This window comes from Pseudonaja textilis, chromosome 6 (genome assembly GCF_049901715.1).
Source record: "Pseudonaja textilis isolate UNSWEBS1 chromosome 6, rPseTex1.2, whole genome shotgun sequence".
Lineage (NCBI taxonomy): Eukaryota > Metazoa > Chordata > Lepidosauria > Squamata > Elapidae > Pseudonaja > Pseudonaja textilis.
In genome coordinates, this window is record NC_141995.1 from 43,324,840 (window position 1) to 43,348,477 (window position 23,638).

The window sequence follows — 23,638 nt, forward strand, 5'->3', positions numbered from 1 at the left end:
TCCTCGGATCTCCTTTTTCTTTCTTTTCTTTTCCCTTTTCTTCCTTCTCTCTCTTCTCTCTCTCTCTTTCCCTCTGTCTTTCTTTTCTCTCTCTCTCTCTTTCCTTCTCTCAGGCTCACCCCATTGATTTGGTGCACTGCTCCACTCGGACATAAAACAAATGAACAAGAATCAGCAAAGCATCTCTGATTAGATTCTATTCACTACTAGAATCTAATCAGAGATGCTTTGTCTATTCTAGTCCAATGACCTGCTCCAGCAGGCTTAGAAGGGAGTGTGTGTGTGTATATGGTGCATGGCTGTCAAAACTCCAAAACAGGTCAAGTAGCTCTGGGGAGGTCAGTCATAAATATTAGGACACTTGCCAAGCAACCGGCCATTAAGCAAGGACCACTTGTATTTGATTTTAAAAAGCAGGTTTCTACTAACCCCGCCTGCAACTGTAACTCTTTTCAAATCATATGTGAACACACACATATTGTAAATATTCTGATTTTTAGAGCAGAAATGGCAGAAGCAGAAAAATCAAAGAAGAAACGTAGACAATATAGTGTGGAGTATCTAAAGTATGGATTTATATCAGCATCATCAAACCAGCAGCTGCCACAGTGCCTAATATGTGGGAAAGTATTTTCTAATGAGGCAATGAAGCCTTCCAGACTGAACGAACATTTGAAGAAGGCACATCCTGACAAGGCAGACAAGAATCTAATTTTTTTTCAATCACTTCATGACAAATTTCAACAGCATCCAACACTGTCTCGCATGTTTTCTAATGCTTCCTAACAAAACACTGACAGTTTGCATGCATCATACAACATTTCATTGCTGATTGCTAAGTCTGGAAAGCCACATACTATTGGTGAAGAACTCATCCTATCAGCCATTAGTAAGGTTCTGAGTACTGTTTTGAATAAATCACCACATGATATAATTAAGACAATTCCTCTCAGCAACAATTCAGTTCAAAGACGCATAGATGAAATGGCTGAGAATGTGGAAGATGTATTGTGCAGCATACTACGGACAACAGACTTTGCATTACAGCTGGATGAATCGACTTTGCCAGGCAATGAATCTTTGCTTCTTGCTTATGGGTGCTTTATTAAAGATGAAAGTTTGACTCAAGAGTTGTTATTTGTGAGGCAACTAAATACAGATACTAAAGGGGAGTCAATATTTCATGTTGTTGAGCAGTTCTTCAAAGACAAGGTAATTCCACTAACCAACATACTTGCTTGTGCAACTGATGGAGCACCATCAATGACTGGTCGCTACCATGGGTGTGTTGCTTACTTGAAAAAAGCAGTGCCAAATGTCTTTACCATTCACTGTGTCATTCATCACCAATATCTGGTTGCAAAAAACCTCAGTGATCGCTTGAACAAGTCATTACACACGATCACTACTGGAATGAACAAAATTAAAGTACATGCTCTCAATGATCTACTATTCCGAGAGCTCTGTGTTGAGGATGATGAAGATTTTGATCGTTTGCTGCTTCATACAGAAGTTTGTTGGCTATCAAAAGGCAACTGTTTGAGATGCTTTTACAATCTTTTTGACACTGTTGTGGAGTTTTTTGAAGGTAAGAATGCTTTGCTCAGTGTTGAACTCAAAGAGATCAGGCCTGATATTGCTTATTTATCAGAACTGTTTACAAAGTTCAATGAAGTGAATTTGCAGTTACAAGAAAATGAAGTCAATCTTATTAAGGCCAAATCTGTCATCTCTACATTTATTTCAAAGTTAGCTCTATTCAAGCACAATATAGGCTGTCGCGAGCTATACCAATTTCCAAGCTTATCTGAGCTAGAAAAGAAAGGTGGGATACAAGATGATGATCTGCATGTTTTTTGTGACTATTTGGACATGCTGCATAAAGATATGTCTGAGCGGTATCAGGATCTTCTTTTGATGGAAATTCCAGATTGGATGATAAACCATTTTTAGATACTGAGGAAGATGGGGTGGTGGAGGAACAACTAATAGAACTGAAAAATCACATTGAGCTGAAGCCAAAGTTTAAGAAATCGTACCAAGAGTTTTGGTTACAGAAGGAAATTTCTGATTGCTATCCTGCACTATGGACAGTAGTTAAGAAGCTCCTTGTTGCATATTTGGTGGAACGTGGTTTCAGTGTGGTCATCCAACTTCTCTCCAAGCAAAGAAATCGACTCCAGATTACTGAACGTGGTGATTTAAGACACCTGCTAAGTGACTTAAAACCAGACATTAGGAAACTGGTATCACTTCATCAAGCCCATCCATTGCATTAGTAACTGCTAATGGAGGTGGGGGTGGGGAGCACCAAGGATGAGTTTGTAGCACCAAGGGGGAGTGTGGACTGAAAAGAAAAGAAAAGAAAAGAAAAGAAAAGAAAAGAAAGAAAGAAAGAAAGAAAGAAAGAAAGAAAGAAAGAAAGAAAGAAAGAAAGAAAGAAAGAAAGAAAGAAAGAAAGAAAGAGAAAGGGAGGAAGGAGAAAGTGAATGAGATAACTAGTTCAACCAGCTGGGTTAGAAGGGAGTGTGTGTATATGTGTGCATGGCTGTCAAAACTCCAAAAACAAGTCAAGTAGCTCCGGGGAAGCCAGTCATAAATTAGAACACTTGCTAAGCACCCTGCCATTAAGTGAGGACCACTTGTATTTGATTTGCCAGTCACCAAACCATGCCCACCCAGTCACATGACCAGCAAGCCATGCCCACCCAGTCACATGAGCAGCAGGCCATGCCCTCAAATTAGGCCATGCCCACAGAAATTTGAATCCTGCCCCTGGGTGGGGGGCACTGAGGATGAGTTTGTAGCACCAAGGGGGCGGTTGACTGAAAATGTTTGGGAACCACTGCCTTAGAATATTCTGAATTTTAATGGGATGCTTTGTTACTAAATTTAGAAACTCTTGAAACAGTATGGGTTATATACTACTTTATCTCAAGGTAAACATGTATTGATACATGGCTTTTTTCATACTCTGAACATCCATATTAATACAGTGCCAATTCTTTGACTTGTTTGTACATCTTTTTACACTTTTCAGTTAGGATCAAAATTAATTTGATAAACAAGTTTTAAATACGACACAAAGCCTATTGTGTTTCTGTGATCCTTGTTTAGTTATAATGTGTAAAACTTTGAGATGAGCTAGCACACTTTAGTATAACCTACACTATACGTTAACTTGTAGATTAACTCTTGGTTCCCAATTTCACAGTTACACTAGAAAAATGTGCTACTTCCATACAAATGAAAGCTACTTCATTTGAATAAAGAATTAGAAGCCAACACAAGAGCACAGGAACAAAGTCTCACTTAAGTTTCACAAGGCTACCCTTGGAAATATATGCCTATGTAACTCAGTATTGAGTTATGTTTAATACTGAACTGTGACTAGGAACAGCTTGGTCAAATCCTCACTTAGCAAAGATATTCACAATGTGACTTTTAGTCACTTTGTTTCAGCCTTAGAGTTTTAAAAACAAACCAGTAAGGGTAGTATAGAAATCATTTGAATAATTTAAGTTCTACAAGAGCTGAACTTTAAAGGATACTTTTAAATTTATCCACTGACAGTGCTATGATAAAACTTCAGCCTTTAAATAATGGAACAGATCCACTTTCCTTCCTATTTCAATTATGACAATTCCTAGTGGCATCCATAAGGATGGAGGATAAGGGTAAAAGTAGCAAGATGGCAGATGGAATGTCACACTAACTTAACTGAACATTTCAACTAAAATTCAGTTCCAATGTCTCTTCTGGGCCTTACATTTAACAATCCTTCTGGCTTGACACTGAATCTTAAGAATAATTGATCAGTTACAAACATCAATTTAATGAAAGTGGATTTCCATGAAACTGAGTTTGGTATTCAACATTTTGCATGACATTTCAGATACAGAGAAGATAGACACTATTTATTCAAGTCTAATGCAAAACTACATAGTTTGTAGGGACATAAATGTCCAGTAGAAATCACAATGATGTGAAAATGAAGAAATGTGCATAGTGACATCACAACACAAACTGACCTTTCATACTTGTATTTTGACATTGTTCGCAAGTATGTAAGTAATGCAGTTCTCTCATTTCTTCCCTGTGCCCATTCCCAATTGCTTACATGTGTGGGTCAAGTGCCTTAAGCATCTCACCTAAACGCATGGCATCTTTTTGAATACGTTCATAGTCATGCCAGTCCTTTCTTTTCAAACCATCTGTCCAGGTATACAATTGTCCATCGCCAAACCTCACTGGCAAGGTCTGCAAAGGAAACAGTTATAATTATAGTCTGAAAAAAAAGAAATGGCAGTAATTTTTTGTTGAAACTCAAACTTATTCATAAGCAAAAGCAGACACCAGTCAAGTTCCTTGTATGCACCACAATATATACATGGAATTCTTGCATATGCTGGCTGATTTTTCCATTCATTTGAATGACTGAACCAAGAATGTCCTGTGTGTAAAAATCCACCACTCCCTCCTTAACAAATATTTGTTTATTTGAGTCAGCTTTAAATATTCATATATTTTCATTTTTATAAGGAGGATGTTATTTACTGGAGTTTATTTACTTAGATTTTTGGTTTTGTGAGGAAAACTACAGTTGATGCATTTTTGGTTCCCCCTTTAACATAAACTGTCTTAATTCTTCACATAAAAATGGAACTAACACACTGAAATGGTGACAAATCCATTTGAAGAGCTGGCTGGTTTAGTTTTAGGTATGAATTACTATATAATGACATACTGTCAGTTTCCTTCTCTGTTTCTTTTAAACAGCAGATTACATATCAGATTACATAAAATAAAAAAAGTTTGGAAATAGATGTACCCGTGGGATTGTTGACAAATTTTAATAAAAAGAGCTGGAGCTGTGGAAACCAAATGCTGAAATCACATAGATAGAAATATGATTAAACACATGATAAAAGATAAATACTACATTTAGAATAAATGTCTTACATGCAAAAAGCCAGGGTGTGTGGGAGGATGTGGGGACAGCACAAAAAAGTCATAAACATGGTGACCATCTAATGTCTAAGAGATGCCCCTTTTACATGGGTTGCAAAATCTTGGCATCTCATTACCTCTCTACCAGTGCCCTGCTATTTGCTATGAACTACCCTGCATCCTATTATGTCATTTATGTTTAGCTTCTTAGAAGTCTCTTGTGTCACTATAAAAGTTGTGCACAGTGGACTGCAACTAGCAATTGCATCCAATTTTTGTGGCAGAGGCTCACACATAATTTAAATTCAGGGGATTGAATTTGCATTCCATAAAAGCAAAAAATAATAATAATTTCAATTCAGTGCATTGATCCTAGAGTTGCATCCTTTGCTTCTGGAAATCATATTCAGCCATCCTTCTGGCAGCAAAGCTAGATATTGAATTTTAGACATTGACTATACATTGAATTTTAAGAACAACCAATCAGCTACAAACTTTAGTCTAATGAAAGTGGATTTTAATGAAATTGAGTTTGGTATTATAAATCTGCAGCTTTTCCTCCTACAATTTTGGAGGTTTGTTGTGTGACTTCAACATTTAATAGAGGGAAAAAAAACAATATAATCAATAAATCAAGTGGTTGTTTTAAAAGTCATAATTAACTGATAAGTATATATAATTTTCATTTTAGTGATGTGTATTAATTACAGCAATAATGGCCGTAGACACTGTAAGAACACAATATTGACAGTTTTACCTTTAAATGAATTGTATTTCCATATGTGAAAAATCAGACAATATGGTCTAATGCAGGGGTTGCCAATCTTTTGGACCTCAGGGACCACCAAACTCATAATTTTAGATCCCAGGGACCACTAACTGGTTCTGTGGGATGGCCTAATTTGTGGCTGTGGCTTGGTGGTCATGTGACTGGCTGGGCATGGCTTGTATGTAAATATTATAAATATTTATATAAATATTGATTTTTTTATAAAAAAAAGAGCAACTTTTACTCAAAATCAGGCAAAGCAGGCAGGCAGATTGAGTTGCTCACAGAATCGCAGATTCATTCCTAAATCTATCTATCTGCCATTGGCTAGCTCAGTCTGTCACATAAAATTTCCTAGCAAGCAAACTCACAAAATTAACTCACAACACACCATGCATGTAAATATTGAATTTTTTATTTAAAAAGAGCAACTTTTACCCCAAATCAGGCAAAACAGGCAGATTGAGTTGTTCACAGATTCATTCAGTGATCTATCTAAATGCCATCGGCTAGCGCAGTCTCTCAAATTTGCTTGCTGTGAGTCTGCATTGAATTTGCTTGCAAGCAAAACTTCAGTCCTAAGGGAGGTTCAGCTGTACTTAAAAGCAGAGACAAAGATCTAAAGACTAGTTAGAAAGCAAGAAAATCCAACCATTTCCTGCTTCCTTGCTAATCTAAATCTCTGGGCGCAGCAGAACAGATGATGGTCGGAAAAAGGAAAAATAGAAATTTAGCAGGCAAGTTTGCAAGGTAAGGAGTGAGTGGGTGGGGAGGGTTCCCGTGGGCCATGTGGGCAGCGCAGCCTTGTGTTTCTGCACAGCCTGGATTAATTGCTTTGGGAGGGTGCTCTGGGGTGCGATTTCTCTGCAGCCTACCATGACCCACCAGTGGGCTGTGGCCCACCGGTTGGTGACTGCTGGTCTAATGTATTTTCATTTCAAAAATTGGCAGATTAAGATGATAATCACTTTTGCACTTCAGAAAGAATTAATCTATGGTGTTAGATAAACTAAGTAGAAACAGTGAACTACTTGTAAAGCAAATGGAAAATGGTACATTTTTTGTAATATTTTTACTGTTTTGTCTAGATAAAAAATATTAATCAGGCAGTGTTGAACTAGTTAGCTTTACCCTATGAATCATGCTTCTTTGGGCTTTTTTATTATTACCAGGAACCTCCTACATATACCGTTTTATGATAATTACTAAGAAAATTTTGTAAAATATTTCATTTTTCTCTGGGTAATACATACATTTCTGGATCACAATATTATTTAACCAAAAAACCTGATTTGGAAAGTGAAAGCTTCATTTACAAATGAAACCTTCATTTAAAGATCTGATACTAAGCTTTCTTTTTCTAAATTATTTTTCCATATCTTGCCTTTTTTCTATTCAGAATGATGCATTACAATGTCAGAGCAGACACTGCAGACTATTTATTACTGCAATAACACACACTCACAAACACATTGGCAAAACATACTTATATGGATGAATATTGGCTGCAAGAAAACTGGTACTCATAATTTACAGGAGCTGTAGTGGCGCAGTGGTTAGATTGCAGTATTGCAACTTAGTCTGCCCATATCTAGGAGTTTGATCATGACCATCTCAAGGTTGATTTGGCTTTTCATCCTTCCGAGGTTAGTAAACTGAGGAAAATGTAAAATGAGGACCCACATTGTTGGCGGCAATATGCTGACATTGTAAACCACTATAAAGCACTATTAAGCAGAATATATGTCTAAATGCTACCGCTATAGCTATATGGGTGATTCTGCCCCGCAAGATCCAAACCTGCTCCAGTAGATGAGAATGAGCACACTCAATCCTTTTTTTAAGGGAAGGGGGAATCCAAAGCCAATGATATACAAACCCATACAAATAGCTAATAACTGGCAAATAAATTTATTTCCAGTCCATCTCGTGGAGCCGCAGGGGCACAGCGGTTAGAATGCAGTACTGAAGGCTACTTCTTCTGACTGCTGGCTGCCTGCAATTTGGCAGATCGAATCTCACCAGGCTCAAGGTTGATTCATCCTTTCATCCTTCCGAGGTCGGTCAAATGAGGGCCCAGACTGTTGGGGGCAAAATGCTGACTCTGTAAACCGCTTAGAGAGCAGTTTGTAAAGCACTTTGAAGTGGTATGTAAGTCTAAGCACTATTGCTATCTCACTTTCACATCACTCTTCTCATTTATCCAAATTTTGTTTTTAATATAATTAAAATTAATTCACAGACATCTATTTGGTTAAACATCAATCCCTGTCTTTCACATTGACATTTCTCTAATAATGTTTTATGTACTGTGGAATGCCATAAAAGCAAAAAATAAAACAATTACTGTATCTATAATGAATCATCTTTTCATTTTAATATAGAGTGGAAAATCAGTATTCACATTGACTTTTGAAACTTTGTACTCAGTGGCTCTCTGTAAGAAATAATTTATAAAATGTATACAATGATCTAGTAGAAAGATTTCTGAAAAGCAAAATTCAGTTATAACTATCTTTCTAAGAATATCTGTTAGTTAGGAATAAATGTCAATGAGCCATATGGAAATATGAAATGCTATTTTCTCCAAATGCACACACTAGAGATATGTGCTTATTCATGGATCTTACAGCAGATGTTATAAATTTCCAAAAACCTCAGTGTCAAGCTTTGTGAAGCAAGCAAGGAATTTGAAATTAGTCAATACAAACATTTGAAGCTTCCTGCAATTCCTCAGCTACTGATTTCCCTTGTTAGCAGCCAAACATCTAGAAAACTTTTCTTTTGAAGCCCTGCTATGGGTTTAATAAGATTATGCTAAAGCACTTTAGAAAATAATTTCCTTGACTTGCTCAAGGCAGAGGAGCTTCTGTTTGATAAACCTTGTTTCTGAAGTGTTATTTTGGGGGCTGAGAGGCTTACAACCTCAGCAGGAATATCCAATATTACATTTAAAATCAGGAAAATGAATTAAATAATAAAAATGTAATCGCATTAATTAAACGATTTTCTGTTCAGTACTAGAAGCAGTCATTTTGCTTCTTCCATCCCTATTCCTAAAGTAGTAGGCAATAGTAATCTATATTCCATAACAGAACAGAGAGAATTAAACAACAATGGAAGATATTAAAGTTATACCAGAGATTCTCCAACTAGAAAACTGTTGAGAAGAAAAACTACAAAAAGCTAAAGCCAAATATATGAGATTGACAAATATTTTGCAATTGTTTAAAAGCACTCTGCAATGATAGAACCAGAGTAAACCTGTCCTCACTGTCACCACTGCCACTGTTACCACTAATAACATAAAGATTAGATCCTAATTGACAAGTTGATTCTGAAAAACTGCAAGAGAAGGAAGATCAATATGAATATCCCATGGATTGATTACAAAAGACATCTGACACATGATTGGGTAATCTAGTGCTTGGTAGTAACAGAAGGTTGTGGAACATCAGATGCTTTGTACAAAGACTGATAGATAGTACAATGGAAGGTAAACTTGAAGATATTAACTTCAAGAGTGGAATTTCAAGGAAATTCCCTGTCTCCACTACTGCTTGTCATTGCATTGATTCCTCCTTCAACTATATTGAATAACTCAGTCCAGGGATATCAGACATCCATGGATACCTGCCATAGATGATCTGAAACTACATAGAAAAACACCATCTGAAGCAGAATCCCTTCTCAACACTATTTGTTGAGATTGCCAAGAGATTGCAATGGAACTTGGACTGGACAAATGTGGCACCCTCGCCATCAGCATAGGAAAACTGTGAAAATTGAAGGAATCAAGATGTCATGTGGAAATAACATCAAAGGTATGAATGAAGACCAATCATTACAATTCCCTGGCATCCTTCAAACTGATAACATCAAGCAAACTGAAGTCAAGAAGAAGGACAGAAATGAATACATCATGAGATTAAAGAAGATCTTAAAGTCCAAACTCAGTGGAGAAAATACCACCAAAACAATTAATGTCTGGGAACTTCTACCAATTAGATACACAGCTGAAATAGTGGAATCAAGCAGAACGAAAAGCCCTAGATAAAATGATCACAAATAATGGCAATGAATTGTGCCCTTCGTCCAAACACAACACTGACAGACTCAACTTGTCAATGAAAACAGATGGGCTAGAAATGTTGCAAGTACACCAGACAGTTGAAAAAGATAAAAGAGCATTGGTAGAATATCTGAAGGACAATAAAAAGGGTGAAGCTAGAATATCAGGCAGACTTATTGAGTACTGAAGAGACCACATTGGCCTCAAGAAAAACTAAATGAGGAATAGGAAAAAGACATGGCAAGACAAACTATTACTTGGCTAGCACTTAAAAATAGCAGAAAAAATAACAAGAAGACCTGGCTAAGTGCAGGAAAATTGAAGAAAGAAACAGATGGCAATTCTGGCTGCACTAAACCAAGAACAAATGCATTACAGAGCCAGAATTGAGAAGCTCTTGCAGGGAATGCTGCCTCTCCAAAGAAGCTGAAGAAACGGTGGACCATCTAGTTAACTGCTGCAAGAAGATTGCATAGACTGACTACCATAACATGACAAAGTAGCAACAATGGTGCATTGGAATATGTACAAGAAAGATCATTTTCCTGTAAACAAGAATTATTTGGACTATAAAATAGAGGAAATGAAGAATAGGACTATAAAATGAAGAAGTTAAAGTGCTTTGGCACTTTAGAATTCAAACAGTGAATCATAACATCACAGACTTAAGAATTGTCAATAAATAGATGTGGTAATACCTGGAGACAGCAGAATAGAAAAAAAAAGAACTGGAGAAAATAACAAAAAGACTTGCAAACAGAAATACAAGTTTGGCAAAAGAAAGCAAAGGTGAGGGGTCTTCAAACTTGACAGCTTTAAGACTTGTGGACTTCAACTCCCAGAATTCCTCCTCTAGTCATGTTAGCTCAGGAATTCTGGGAGTTGAAGTCCACAAGTCTTAAACTTGCCAAGTTTGAAGATCCTTTTGAGGGTAATAGTAATAGGCACCTTAGATGCAATTGCAAAACAGAGTACCACTTAAAACACCACTAGCATTGACAAAATCACCATCAGTCAATTGCAAATGGCAGCTCTACTCAGAACAGCTTACATCCTGTGTCATTACCTTTAACACTGCCAAACACCAGGTCCTTGGGAAGGACTCAATAGCTGTATAAAAACCCAGTCTAAACAACTGGCTGACTATGCAACCAACCATAGAAAATAAATAAATAAATAAGCAAGCAAGCAAGCAAGCAAGCAAGCAAACAACAACAACATACTCCCATTGTACAAATTGTACCACAACATTGTACAAATGCCAATAAAACGAAAGGATGAAATATTTGGCTACACATTTGGACACATGGAGGCTTCTGCCAGCAAGTGCTCTGAAAATCGAAGGCTTCTGTTTAATTTTAAACTCTACACAAAAATGATACTACTCTGTATTGGCAATTGCACCATACCTGCAGAGATGATAAAGTGTACAGTATTACTTGTTATAGATCTTCTCTCCACTAACTCTAGCAACTTATAGATGCTAGAATTTTAAATAATGCATGAATAAGCTTAAAGAGTTAAATCAATTGAAGACTCTCTCTGCCTCCCCCTCTTCCTGAATAATGAAAATAATTTGGTTAAAGGACGATAAATTACATTTAAATCAAGTGATGGGACAGGTAACATCTGTGTTCCAGAAAGCAGGTACCACAATACGAATACAGATGTCTGGATTTAATGGGGACCAAAGAGGGAATCAGGACTTAAGGTTTCTGGCTCCCAGGCAGATTTCTTAAGCCATTTCAAAACCACCCAGTGATTGTAAAATTTGGAATCACTGTGCGGTTTTCAAATTTCTTGTTGATTTCCTGGACATAATGAAAACCATGAGCTTAGAGTGACTGTGATGCTAACCTGAGATACTATTATTTTATTAAACATATTTGGCTAATGTAGACAAGCAGCATGGTATAGTGATAAGGAAGCACTAGAACAAAGAGATTCTAATTTTCTCTTAGGCATGGGAACCAACCGAGTAATTTTGGGCTAGTCGGTATCTCTCAGTCCTAGAAACTAGGAAATCAAAAACAATCTTCCTAACATTCAACACTGGACCAATGTGTACACTTCATTTCATAACCTTCAATTAAGAAGCCTTTATTCTACTTAAAATAGATTTAGGTATAAACAACAATTATACACATTAAGTTTTACTTACATGCAGTTGATTGAAAAATAGCATAGAAGCACCAGCTATAGAAATGATCAGTTGTTTGTGGAAATGATATGAATACCAATAAGAAGGGTAATTTTAACTTCCATGTATTACTAGGCAAAGTTTATTACAAAAGCGTTTAAACAAATTTTACTATATTTATTTCTTGTTACTTAATTCCTACCACTACATCTACCTTATTTTCAATCTGGCTATTCCTATGTATGTTATAATGTGCCTAAATTTTACAATTTCTTTATACAGTTCTTTTTCTCCTTGATTGATTTCTTTACACCTGCATAGTCTAATAAGCTTAACTTTAGCTGAAGATTATGGACCATTGCTCAGTCTGAGATATAAAAACCTCTGATTTGAAATATAACCACCACTTTAGCTTGCCCTTAGCTCTGTTGCTGGCGTTACTTAGCTCTGCTGTTGGCTGGCATTGTGATATTTTCAATTCAGTACTGTTGGCTCTTTTCTGAACTCCTGCAGAGGCTTTGGCATTGCAATCTTTCAGTTTGTGTTGTGGGGAAAGGAAAGATGCATTTTCAGTTGATGGCTAGCTGTTGGCTGTTAGTATCTTTGGTGGAGGTAGAATGGCTGCCAAGCTCCAGTTCTCCATTCAGTATTTAGTTGTTGGTTTGTCAGAATTCACATCCAAACTCCCCGTGCCACCACTCATCCATTACACACCATACTTTATCCAGGCAGTTTCTCCTCTCTTCCCCTGCAATTTCCTTTTCTCCTATACAACAATCATTATGTTTCAATATACACACTAATGCTCACAAGCACCCTCCTTTTACAGGTGTGTGCTACTTGTGCTACTTTAGGTTCCCAAGTGGGGAGATAAGAAAAAGGGAAGGAAGGGCTTGTGATGACTGTTGTGACGCTTCTTTCAACAAACAAACAAGAGTAAAAAACACATGCTGTAGTATCACTCAATAAAGATTACAGAAATATTCAGCAAGCCTTTCTGATTAGAAAAATGGATTTAAAATGTACTCTTTTAGAATGGGAAAGTATAAGGTTTCATCATCTATAGCTCTAGCCTTTTTGCTGTACTGTAGAAAACTATGAAATGCTTCTTCTGACTGGTAACTTAATGTTACCGTTAATCTCATTTTTTTATTAATTATTGCTGTTACAGGGTTATTCTGAGTCCTTGAACTTCTTTGTTCCAAACTCTTTTATAACTTATTAACCATTAAGGTTTGGAAGAACTGGTTAAAATTTGAACAGAACTCCATGGTATATTTTGATGACCAAACAAAAGGAACTTTCAGCTGAGTCCTGAAATCTAATTTCAAACCAAGTTCAACAGTCTATCTAAAAACAGAAGTGTTACTATTTTCAATTTCAATAGCTCTTCAACGGTTTTCCCAGATATTCTTAGGAAAACATTTTATTCAAATTATTCAAATCTTCACAGATTAATTTGAAGTAATTTGCAGAATAAACACAACTGAGAATGCTGAAAATGTATATATATGTATTTAAAAGCTTATTTTCAGTAAATGTTCTGGTTTGTTTTTTCTTTACTTACATAACAATAATTTCAGAAAATATGTCAAGCAAGTATAGATTTGTGCAGACTTAATAAAAATAGAGCTAATATAAACTAAATAAATTATATTAAATGCTGCACTATCTGCTTATGAAGAATAATGGGCACTTTGTCAATTATTCTGTCATACTTGATTTTTTTTTCTTTTATAATCCCTTGCAATAATGTGCAGAGACTGAATGGAGCTGAGGGTTTACTGACCAGATGCATTTCCTGATACCTTTGCACCCAGAAAGAGAAATATTCTACCTGGGATTGAACTCACAGCCTCCTGACTGTGAAGTGAGAGGTCTCTACCTCTAGGTCACCATGTTGCTCATTCTATCATTCTTGAGTAAAGGCAAATATTCCTGTTATTGGGAAATATATATTCAGAATGGAATGGAATGGAATGGAATAGAATACTTTATTGGCCAAGTGTGATTGGACACACAAGGAATTTGTCTTGGTGCAAATGCTTTCAGTGTACATAAAAGAAAAGATACATTTGTCAAGAGTCAAGAATCATAAGGGACAACACTTAATAATAGTCATAGGGTACAATAAGCAATCAAATCATACTAGGAAACAGTCAATATAAATCGTGACAAAGTTACAGTCATACAGTCACAAGTGGGAGGGGATAGGTGATAAGGAGTGATGAGAAGATTAATAGTAATAGTAGTGCAGACTTTGTAAATAGTTGGACAGTGTTGAGGGAATTATTTGTTTAGCAGAGTGATGGCATTCGGGAAAAATCTGTTCTTGTGTTTAGGTCAGAGGTGTTATTCAGAGGTTCTGACCAGTTCTGGAGAACCAGTAGTGGAAATTTTGACTAGTTTAGAGAACTGGCAAACACCACCTCTGACTAGAGATTTTACAGTATCTTTCCCCTGCCACAGCCACCAAAACACGCCCACAGAACTGGTAGTAAAAAATATTGAATCCCACCACTGGTCTAGTTGTTCTGGTGTGCAGTGCTCTATAGTGTTGTTTTGAGGGAAGGAATTCAAACAGTTTATGTCCAGGATGTGAGGGGTGTGTAAATATTTTCATAGCCCTCTTTTTGATTCATGCAGTATACAGGTCTTCGATGGAAAGCAGGTTGGTAGTAATTGTTTTTTTTCTGCAGTCCTAATTATCCTCCGAAGTCTGTGTCTGTCTTGTTGCAGAACCATAGCAGACAGTTATAGAGGTGCAGACGACAGACTCAATAATTCCTCTGTAGAACTGTATCAGCAACTCCTGCTATTCAGAACTGTCAGCAATGTTTGACCTGCCACTAGTAATTATAGAATTATTCCTTGAATTATGCAGATAGGTAAAATATTTTCCATTGAGTAATGTTTAGTTGAAAAGCTATTAAATATAATCTACAAACAATAAGCAACCATCGAGCCATGAGAATATTTAATTCATAAATATAGTAGTTTGTTAAAACAGATTATTATAAATGATTAGTGATTGACAATTACAAGTTGTGATGTTCTACTTTTTTGTTTTACTATCTACTCAAACTAATTTGTCAGTAATACTCCCCTATTATACACCACATAAGATTAGTGAAATAAAATTAAGGAAATCTTGATAGCTGTACATTAGCTTCTCAATTATTTATTTTTGCATTTTCCCAAATAAATCTAGTACCAGGGAATCCCTAGTATGATTCCTTGTGGATACTTTAACAACCCTAACCGTAACCTTTTGGCTCACACCAGGCTTCCTGACCAACAGGATGAATTGATAAAATGCTTATTTTATTTAAATAAGTAATGCTAGACAATAAATTGCAATTATTAGCTTTATTTCCAAGAATGTTTCTAGGCCTGCTTGAAGGATTATTTTTAAAATGGGTCTACCTATATGCAAAAGAAAGCAAAAGAAACTGAGGTGATAAGCAATATCCTAAGAAGTTACAGAGAATGATGAGCTGCATTTTCATCAACTTTACCATACACATTCCATTGCAATTTACACTTCCATTCTTTCTTCTTCTTTCAAAAAGAAAACAACTCCACCCCCACATTCTTAATGTTTTGGGTTATATAACTTAGCTGAGGCATGGTCTCAAATTAAAGAAGCATGTGAACATTACTTTCCAGATCATTTTCTATGAGAAATCACAGTTGGAAAGAATGTGCTGCTGGTTGTTACATTATCTGAAAGATCAAAGAAATGATATGAAAAAAATAACTGTTTAAGTGATTTTTAAACATATGATCAGTGTAGCATATTTTCCAGCATTTGTTACACCTGGTAAACATCTGCAGGAATCATATATTTAAGTGAAATAGGTCAGAAGGTATTACCAAAACAGCAAAATTACATGCAAAGTCTCTCTCACCATTTGATTTTTACATTAACCTGCAAATCCTATGAGATGCTAGTCTAATAAATTACTACATCGATTCAGAAGATCCAGCTTCTCTGGAGAAAATTTAACATCTGGTTCAATTATAGAAAAATGTGATGAGCCAAAAAGATACATGATTATCAAAGAGACTCACTCACAGATTTATAAAGAATCCTTAGAGAAATAAAACATGACTTTTTTCCTATTGACATTTGAGAGATGAAGTTTAGTAACAGCTGCATTTCATTGAGAAATTAATTTGTTTTAATTTCAGTCAATGAAGATACAGTGCAAATTTGAAAAATATATTTTAAAAATGGTAATATATCATGAAAATTCATAAAAAATAAAAGGTATTCATCTAAGTTTGTGTGTGCTGGTGATTCTCTCTAGAAGAAAAGAAGATGAATATAAAAATGGTGGTTGTATTTAAGTGTATACTTATAATTAAAAATTCTATATATTTTTATCTTAATTCAATAATCAAGATGAAGTAAAAAAAGATTTGATAAAGGTGTAAGTTAAAAATTAAGACACGTTGTTATCTCATTTTGCTTGGCTTGTTAGTTACTTTTTAAATATCAAGGTGATACAGTATTTTTTAATTGTTAGAAATTAATGTTGAAGGAAAATACTTCCTGATTTTTAACATTATGAAAAACTGACATTTATTTTATAATATACCTAAACTTCAAGATCTGAAATGTATATATTTAGGAAACACACTAAGTTTTAATTGTAGTTTGCAGATGATACTAAGCTGGCAGGAATAGCTAACACCCAAGGAGATAGGCTCAAGATCCAGATGGATCTCGATAGATTAGAACACTGGGCCATATCTAATAAAATGAAATTCAATATAGAGAAAAGTAAAGTCCTACACTTAGGCAAGAAAAACCAAAAAGACACATATAGACTGGATGAAACCAGGCTCAATAGCAGTAACTGTGGGAGGGATCTTGGAGTCTTAGTGGACAATCAGCTAAATATGAGCCAGCAGTGTGTAGCAGCAGCCAAAAAAGCTAATGCAATCCTAAATTGTATTAACAGAGAAATACAATCAAGATCAAGGGAAGTACTAATAGCACTCTATAAAGCCTTAGTAAGACCACACCTAGAGTACTGCATCCAGTTTTGGTCACCACATGAAAAGTAAATAAATAAATGAATTAAATATCATCAATTTTATTAGAAAGGATGCTGATGTCAAAGTGTATAAATAAAATCAAATATTTATTATGGTCAAATGGTAGCTCTGGGAGATGAGGAACAAGAAATAAAAAAAAGATATAAAAATAATCTTAAAAGCATCTAAAAAGAGAAGCAGGGGCAGTAAATGTGTATCGGGGAAAATGTCAAACAAGTATCACAATGCAGAGCAGGGGTCGCCAACCTTTTGGACCTCAGGGACCACCAAACTCATAATTTTAAATCCTGCAGACCAGAGACCCTGGGAAAATCCCCCAAACAGTCTGCAGTAAAATTCCCCACCCTATTTTCCTACCAATTGATCATTCTTTATTTGGGATTGCACAATACCATCTCCAGTTCCATTCTCAAGGGAACCAGAGAGAGAGGGGGGGACTTTTGGCTTCATGCAAGGAAAGCAGCAGAAGCAGCAGAAGTCTTTCTTTCTCTCCCCCAACCTCCGCCAGAATAGCACAGCCTCTTGGAACAGGATGCCTTGCAGGGTCCCAAAGACTCATTTCTGGTGGAGTTTAGGGGAGACTTTTGCTGCTTTCCTTGTACACAGCCAAAAGCAGAAGAAGAAAGAAGCAGAGAGAAGCAGCCCGGTGGCCAGGCCAGGTGCGTGGGGCAAGTTCCCCTCCTCCGCTCTTTCCCCTCTTCCCCTCACTACCTTGTGTTGTTTGGAATGCAAGCGACACAAGCTTTGCGTTCCTGCGGGCCATGTGGGTGGCATAGCCTTGTGTTCCCACAAAGCCTGGATTAATTGCTTTGGGGGGGTGGCATTTTCTCAACAAAATTTTCTCGCAGACCAGTGGTCCCCAGCCCACTGGTTGGCAACCACTGATACAGAGCACTCTAGAATGATGAACCTTGTGCTCATTAAAACTGGTTTAGAGCATAAGTCATCTTCTGACAGATTTTAAGTGCTGATGCACAAAACCTGGTGCCATTATATGAACCAGGGTTGGTATCTGAAAGCAGCAGGGAGATATAAAATTGTCCTGTGTGCTCTGTGTTGTTTATGCAATAATGGTGAGATGAGTCTAATACAAATGTCTTTGTAGTATAGAGACCCTAGAGAAGTATATATAGAGATACCAACTTCTTACAAAAATGTACATAAGATTTTTGTAGTTGCACCTTTATCTTTCCATGAATAACAAATACTATAATAAGAGAAAAAGTTACTATTTCAATGGATTTCTTATACTGACAATTGTTGGGGAATTTTTTTTTGTTCCTGTTATTAGATGTTTATGATTGAACTTGTCAAGGATAGTCTTTGAGATGGATATTAAAATAATGACTTAAGTGAAGGCCATTGTGGGTATAAAAGTGGTTAATCTTAAATACAAACTATTATATGCTTACAATATATTCACAGGTGGTATTCAGCAAGTTCTGACCAGTTCTGGAGTATCGGTAGTAGAAATTTTGAGTAGTTCAGAATACCGCCCCTGACTGGCCCAGCCCGCACCTATTCTCTGCCTCCTGAGGCTCAGCTGATCAGCTGGGTCTTCTTTTGTTGCCCTGCATAGGAGAATGGAGCTGGAAAGCAGGATAGTAGGGTGGGGAGGGAATGGGGATTTTACAGTATCCTTATCCTGCCATGCCCACCAAGCCACACCCACCAAGCCACGCTCACAGAACCGGTAGTAAAAAAAATTGAATTCCGCCACTAGATATATTATGCCATATGATAATTATGAATATATGAACATTTATCATTTATTCAATTAATTATAACATTTCATATGCTGTGATAGGCTGTAATTTATTTATAACAAGTTGAAAATGATGCATTACTTAGTGTTTTAATTATTTTAAATATCTTGCAATTACCTCAAGGATTTTTTAATGTACACTATACATACTAGAGCAGTGGTGGCTAATCTTTTTGGACTCCTGTGCCAAAAATTTTGCATGCATTAGTGCACGCGCATTAGCGTGCGAGCACCCAGAATGCAATGCATGCTCCCCACCCTCCTGCGCATAGGAGCGCAATCCCCTGCCACTCCCGCTACCCCCTTACCTGCACTGCACCTCACAGCTGATTTTAATATTCCAATATTGATATTAATATTGTGGTATTATAGGAAGTGACAAAATGGGCCTTTTTGTCCTGAAAAGCCTTGCAGAGGCTTTTTCCAAGCCTCTGGGAGGATGAAAAAGGCCTAAAACCAGCCAAAAAATCAGCTGTGAGGTACGTGCATGTGCACTGAGGTAAGCTTGCCTATGGCTTGCATGCCGGCACAAATGGCTCTGCATGCTACTTGTGGCATGTGTGCCATAGGTTCACCATCACGGTACTGCAGTATTCTCATATTAATGTTCAGCACATTATTAATGCAAAAGGTAAATAATGATATTTTCACAAAAATACAATATATTTTCTTTATATAAATTATAATTGCCATATGATAAAGAGCGTATTCATAGTCTATTCTTAGCACATTAGGAAGGTTCTATAATTGTCTGAGAACATCCAGGGAGTGAGGCCCTACATAAGAAGACAAATTCATTATATGGGTTAAACACATTAGTAGCAGTATATCTTCTAAATTACCATTAGTACATAAATTCCAAATGACTGTTTACATACAATTAAAAAGTACTATTAAGGCCAATACTAATGATTTCAGGTGGATACCAGTTGCTTGCAAGAACTTTCAAATAAAAGCTTCAAAAAAACAATGAACAGTTAACAAATGTTGGTTATACACACAAACATTATGTTTATTAAAGTAGTAAAAATAAAAATCTAAGTGATGTTTATCAGGAAGCATTTTGCTGCTCTCCTGTTTTTTAAAAAATACAGTACTATAATTATGTTAGTTTCTTCCCAGTCCTTTCATACAGAAACCAAATGTATCTTTGTTGTGTAATACCAGTAATTTATCATAAGAATGCTTCAAAAATTGTGGATTGGTATCTCTGTACCTAGTGATTTCTTTACTGTAGTTTCTGTTTTTCATTAAACCCAAGAAGCTTATCTCTTGCCACCATAGTTCGTTTTGTGCCCTAAAAGCAGTTACAAAAAAATAAAAATAAAAATAAAAAAATCACGCAGTGTCTTCTGTGTTTAGCATTTGTTTCATTTCCTTCACTCAAAGTTGAATTACTTTCTCAACCTAGCACCTATTTTGATATATTATTTTATATATCTGTGCTTGAATACCTTAAATCATAAACAGAATATGAGAATAATTTTCCATGAATTTTAATCTGAATCATCTTTTTTAAAAAAAGTTATCTCTGGTTCTGTGAGATTTCAGAATCAGGCAGGATACTACTGAGGGATTTGGCAATAAAAACTTAAAGCTAGAAAAAAACAACATATGACTCTATACATATAAGATTGGTGTGTATACCCTTTAATGGTCACAAACATAAATTTAGCTCTAAATTCTTTTTCTCTATAAGTTATATTTCCTTTTGGTAACATATTTAGTATTATTACTATTCATCTAATTGCTGCTCTTCACAAATATTATTGAGGCTTCCTTTTAATATAACCCTCTTTTTAACAACTGTACATCAATAGCCTTCTTCTGAAACAGTATTTTATAGATCCGAGGATACTGTTACTCATAATATCTTCTAACAAATTTGTAGTCTGAGGAGTGTCACAAGAATCAGGGCTTGTTTTCTTCTTCTTTCTACAGTAGTTATGAAGTACCTATATACTAAAACAGCTGATAGTGGGTTAAAAAGATCTAAAGATAAAGAAATAATAATAATCTTTAGCTACCATCTAGTGGCTACATGGACTTCTGTAGTCCAGGTTTAGTAACTGTATCGGTTGCCATTTTGGAATACCCACAAACAGGCATTGACATTATTTATTTAAACAATTAAACTCACCTGGTATGAGTTTTGTTTTTACAGCAGGATGGTAAGTTCACAAATTGTGTAAATATATTTCTAAAACAGCTTTCTGAACTATGGCATAAGTCAGGGGTCCCCAAACTTGGCAACTTTAAGACTTGTGGACTTCAACTCCCAGGATTCCGCAGCCAACTATTCCTATTTTAGAAACTCCTGCTGTTCAAGTTCCTGACCAGTATATTTCCTAATAGGATGCAACAATTTATGCACATCTTTCACAAATCACACTTCCCAGACCTAGACTGAGAAGTGACCTTCCCAGAAACCTTATGCTTTGTGATCACTGAATTAAGGGCAAACCTCAATGCAAGGAAAAGTGCTACTGTATCTTTTGTTACACAATTTTAGTTACTTGCCATGGTAAAATTTTGCATCTTCTTGTTTCTTGACCATATCTTTTTTAATGTGTTCTATATTATATTGAGTGTTCAACTATCTGATACAGATACAGCTGCAGATGATCACAGTTGGAAGGGACCTTGTAGGTCATCTAGTCCAAGCAGGAGAGCCTACACCATTTCTGACAAATGGCAGTCCAATCTCTTCTTGAAGGTCTCAACTGATGGCGCTCCCACAATTTCCGAGGGCAAGCTGTTCCATTGGTTGATTGTTCTCACTGTCCTTGTTTCCAGGTTAAATTGAAGAGTACTGGGCCTAAGATGGAATCTTGTGGCACCCCACTGCTTACTTCCCTCCATGTAGACTTAGACCCATTCAGGACTACTCGCTGAGTACGGTTTGCCAGCCAGTTGCTAATCCATCTATTGGTGGTGCTATCTATTCCACTTTTTTATAGCTTACTAAGAAGTAGGTTGTGGTTTACTTTATCGAATGCCTTGCTGAAATCTAAATATATTTTGTCCACAGTATTTTGCTGGCCTACTAATTTAGTCACTGTGTTGAAGAATAAAATAAGATTGGTTTGGCATGATCTGTTTTTAACAAACACGTGCTGACTGCTCATTATTACTTTACTTGTTTCTAGATGTTGGCAGATCTGTTTTTTCATTATCTTTTCCAGTATCTTCCCAGGTATTGATGTCAGGCTGATTGGTCTATAGTTTCCTGGGTCTGTTTTTTTTCCTTTTTTGAAGATGGAAACCACATCAGCTCTTTTCCAGTCCTCTGGTAGTTCCCCGGTGCTCCAGGATTTTTGAAAGATATGGTGCAGCAGTTCTGAGATTCATAGCAAGAAGCTGAGACCTAAATTCATGGGGCTGTTCCCCATAGTAAAGGTTATCAACCCAGTCATGGTGTAATTGAAAGAGCCCCGATTCCTGGGGACAATACATCCAGTATTCCACAGCAGTTTCTTAAAACCTGTGATTGAGTCGATCCTGAGACCACCACCCCATGAGCCCTTGGATCCAGTGGTAACAGGGGGTCAAACCCATTACGAGGTGCAACACATCCTCGACTCTAGGTGGCACGGGGGCAACTCCAATACTTAATCAAGTGGAGGGGCTACCCTCTTGAGAGGCATCCTGGGTAAAGAGCACAAACATCCAAGCTGATTGCCTCCTAGCCAGATTCCATGAAAAGAACCCAACCAAGCCTGGGGGAGGGGAAATTACACCCTTAAATGGTTCCTCTGTACTCACAATTATTTTTGCTTTGCACAGGCTGCCTTCCGGAAGTGAAGGAAGCCGAATGTCAACTCACAAAGTTTTTCTGAGTTGCCATAGGCAGGGGGATGGGAAATAGTGACTTGCAGCTGCACCGAGGAATTCACATCTCAGTCCAAAAAAAACACACCCTAGCCACCTAAAGTCAAGGCCATCCCCATGGAGATCCACAACAGCTGGAGGGAGTGACTTCTACGAGCCGTGAAATTGCTTTGTTGGGGAATGTAACGCTGAGGATTTCTATGTAGAGGTGGTATTCAGCAGGCCCACAGTGCCTCTGCCAGCAAAAAATGGACCTTGGGAGGGCCATGCGCAGCTCCCCCCAGCTTTGTTTTTGCTGGCAGAGGGCTGCAGGAGACCATCCAGGCTGAAAATGGGCACGTTCCCCCTGGGCTCCTTTTTTCACTGGCAGGGGGCTAGCAAAACAAACTAAAACAAAACAAAAGAAGAAATATTTCCCCTTTTGCATTTGAGCATCCAAGAAGGAACAGGAAATGAGAAAGGGATAGAGGAAAGACAAAGAAAAAGAAAAAAAAAGATGGGAAGATAACGAGGAAGGAAAAAGAAAGAAAGGGGGGGGGGAGGGAGAAGAAAGGAGAACAAAGAGGAAAGGCAAAAGAAGGAAGGAAAGAAGAGAAGTTCCTGCCGTAGCACTTGGCCACCAGTAGACAGCAAGGTTCCTCTGGAGGACAAGGCTTTGGTGCTCTCTCTGGTCTCACCTTCCTCCACTGGAGACAACCGATCCCCCCAGCCCCACCTAGGCCATCACAGGTGCCCCTCACACAAGTGATGTTGAGCTGGCCGTGCCCACCCCGGCCACGTCCCCCCAGGTCCCTGAGGTCAAACACAACCTGATAGTCCCTAAATGAAATCAAATTTGATACCTTGCTGTAAATGAAAACTTCCTTTCTGGAGACCTACTGCTTAATATGTCCTTTTCCATCCAAATGGTGTCTCTTTATTTAGTAACTACTTAAAAGTGCTGAAGTTTAATTTTATTAGACCCTTCTCCCTAAATTGATCAAACTGAACTTTTAAAATGTCTTGGTTTCAGGGAACATGAAGATTAAATTGTCATAGCGCAGA

At 37.0% G+C, this 23,638-nt stretch overlaps 1 protein-coding gene across 5 annotated transcripts in view; it reads right to left on the bottom strand.

The window, feature by feature from the left end:
- GALNTL6 (polypeptide N-acetylgalactosaminyltransferase like 6) overlaps window positions 1–23,638 on the bottom strand; it is a 472,288-nt gene that overhangs the window by 276,716 nt on the left and 171,934 nt on the right. For all 5 annotated transcript variants that reach the window (XM_087936415.1, XM_087936414.1, XM_026699693.2 and 2 more), the window contains exon 3: window positions 4,152–4,260. In XM_087936415.1, the coding sequence (XP_087792541.1) occupies window positions 4,152–4,260 (109 nt within the window). The remainder of the gene's footprint in view (window positions 1–4,151; window positions 4,261–23,638) is intronic.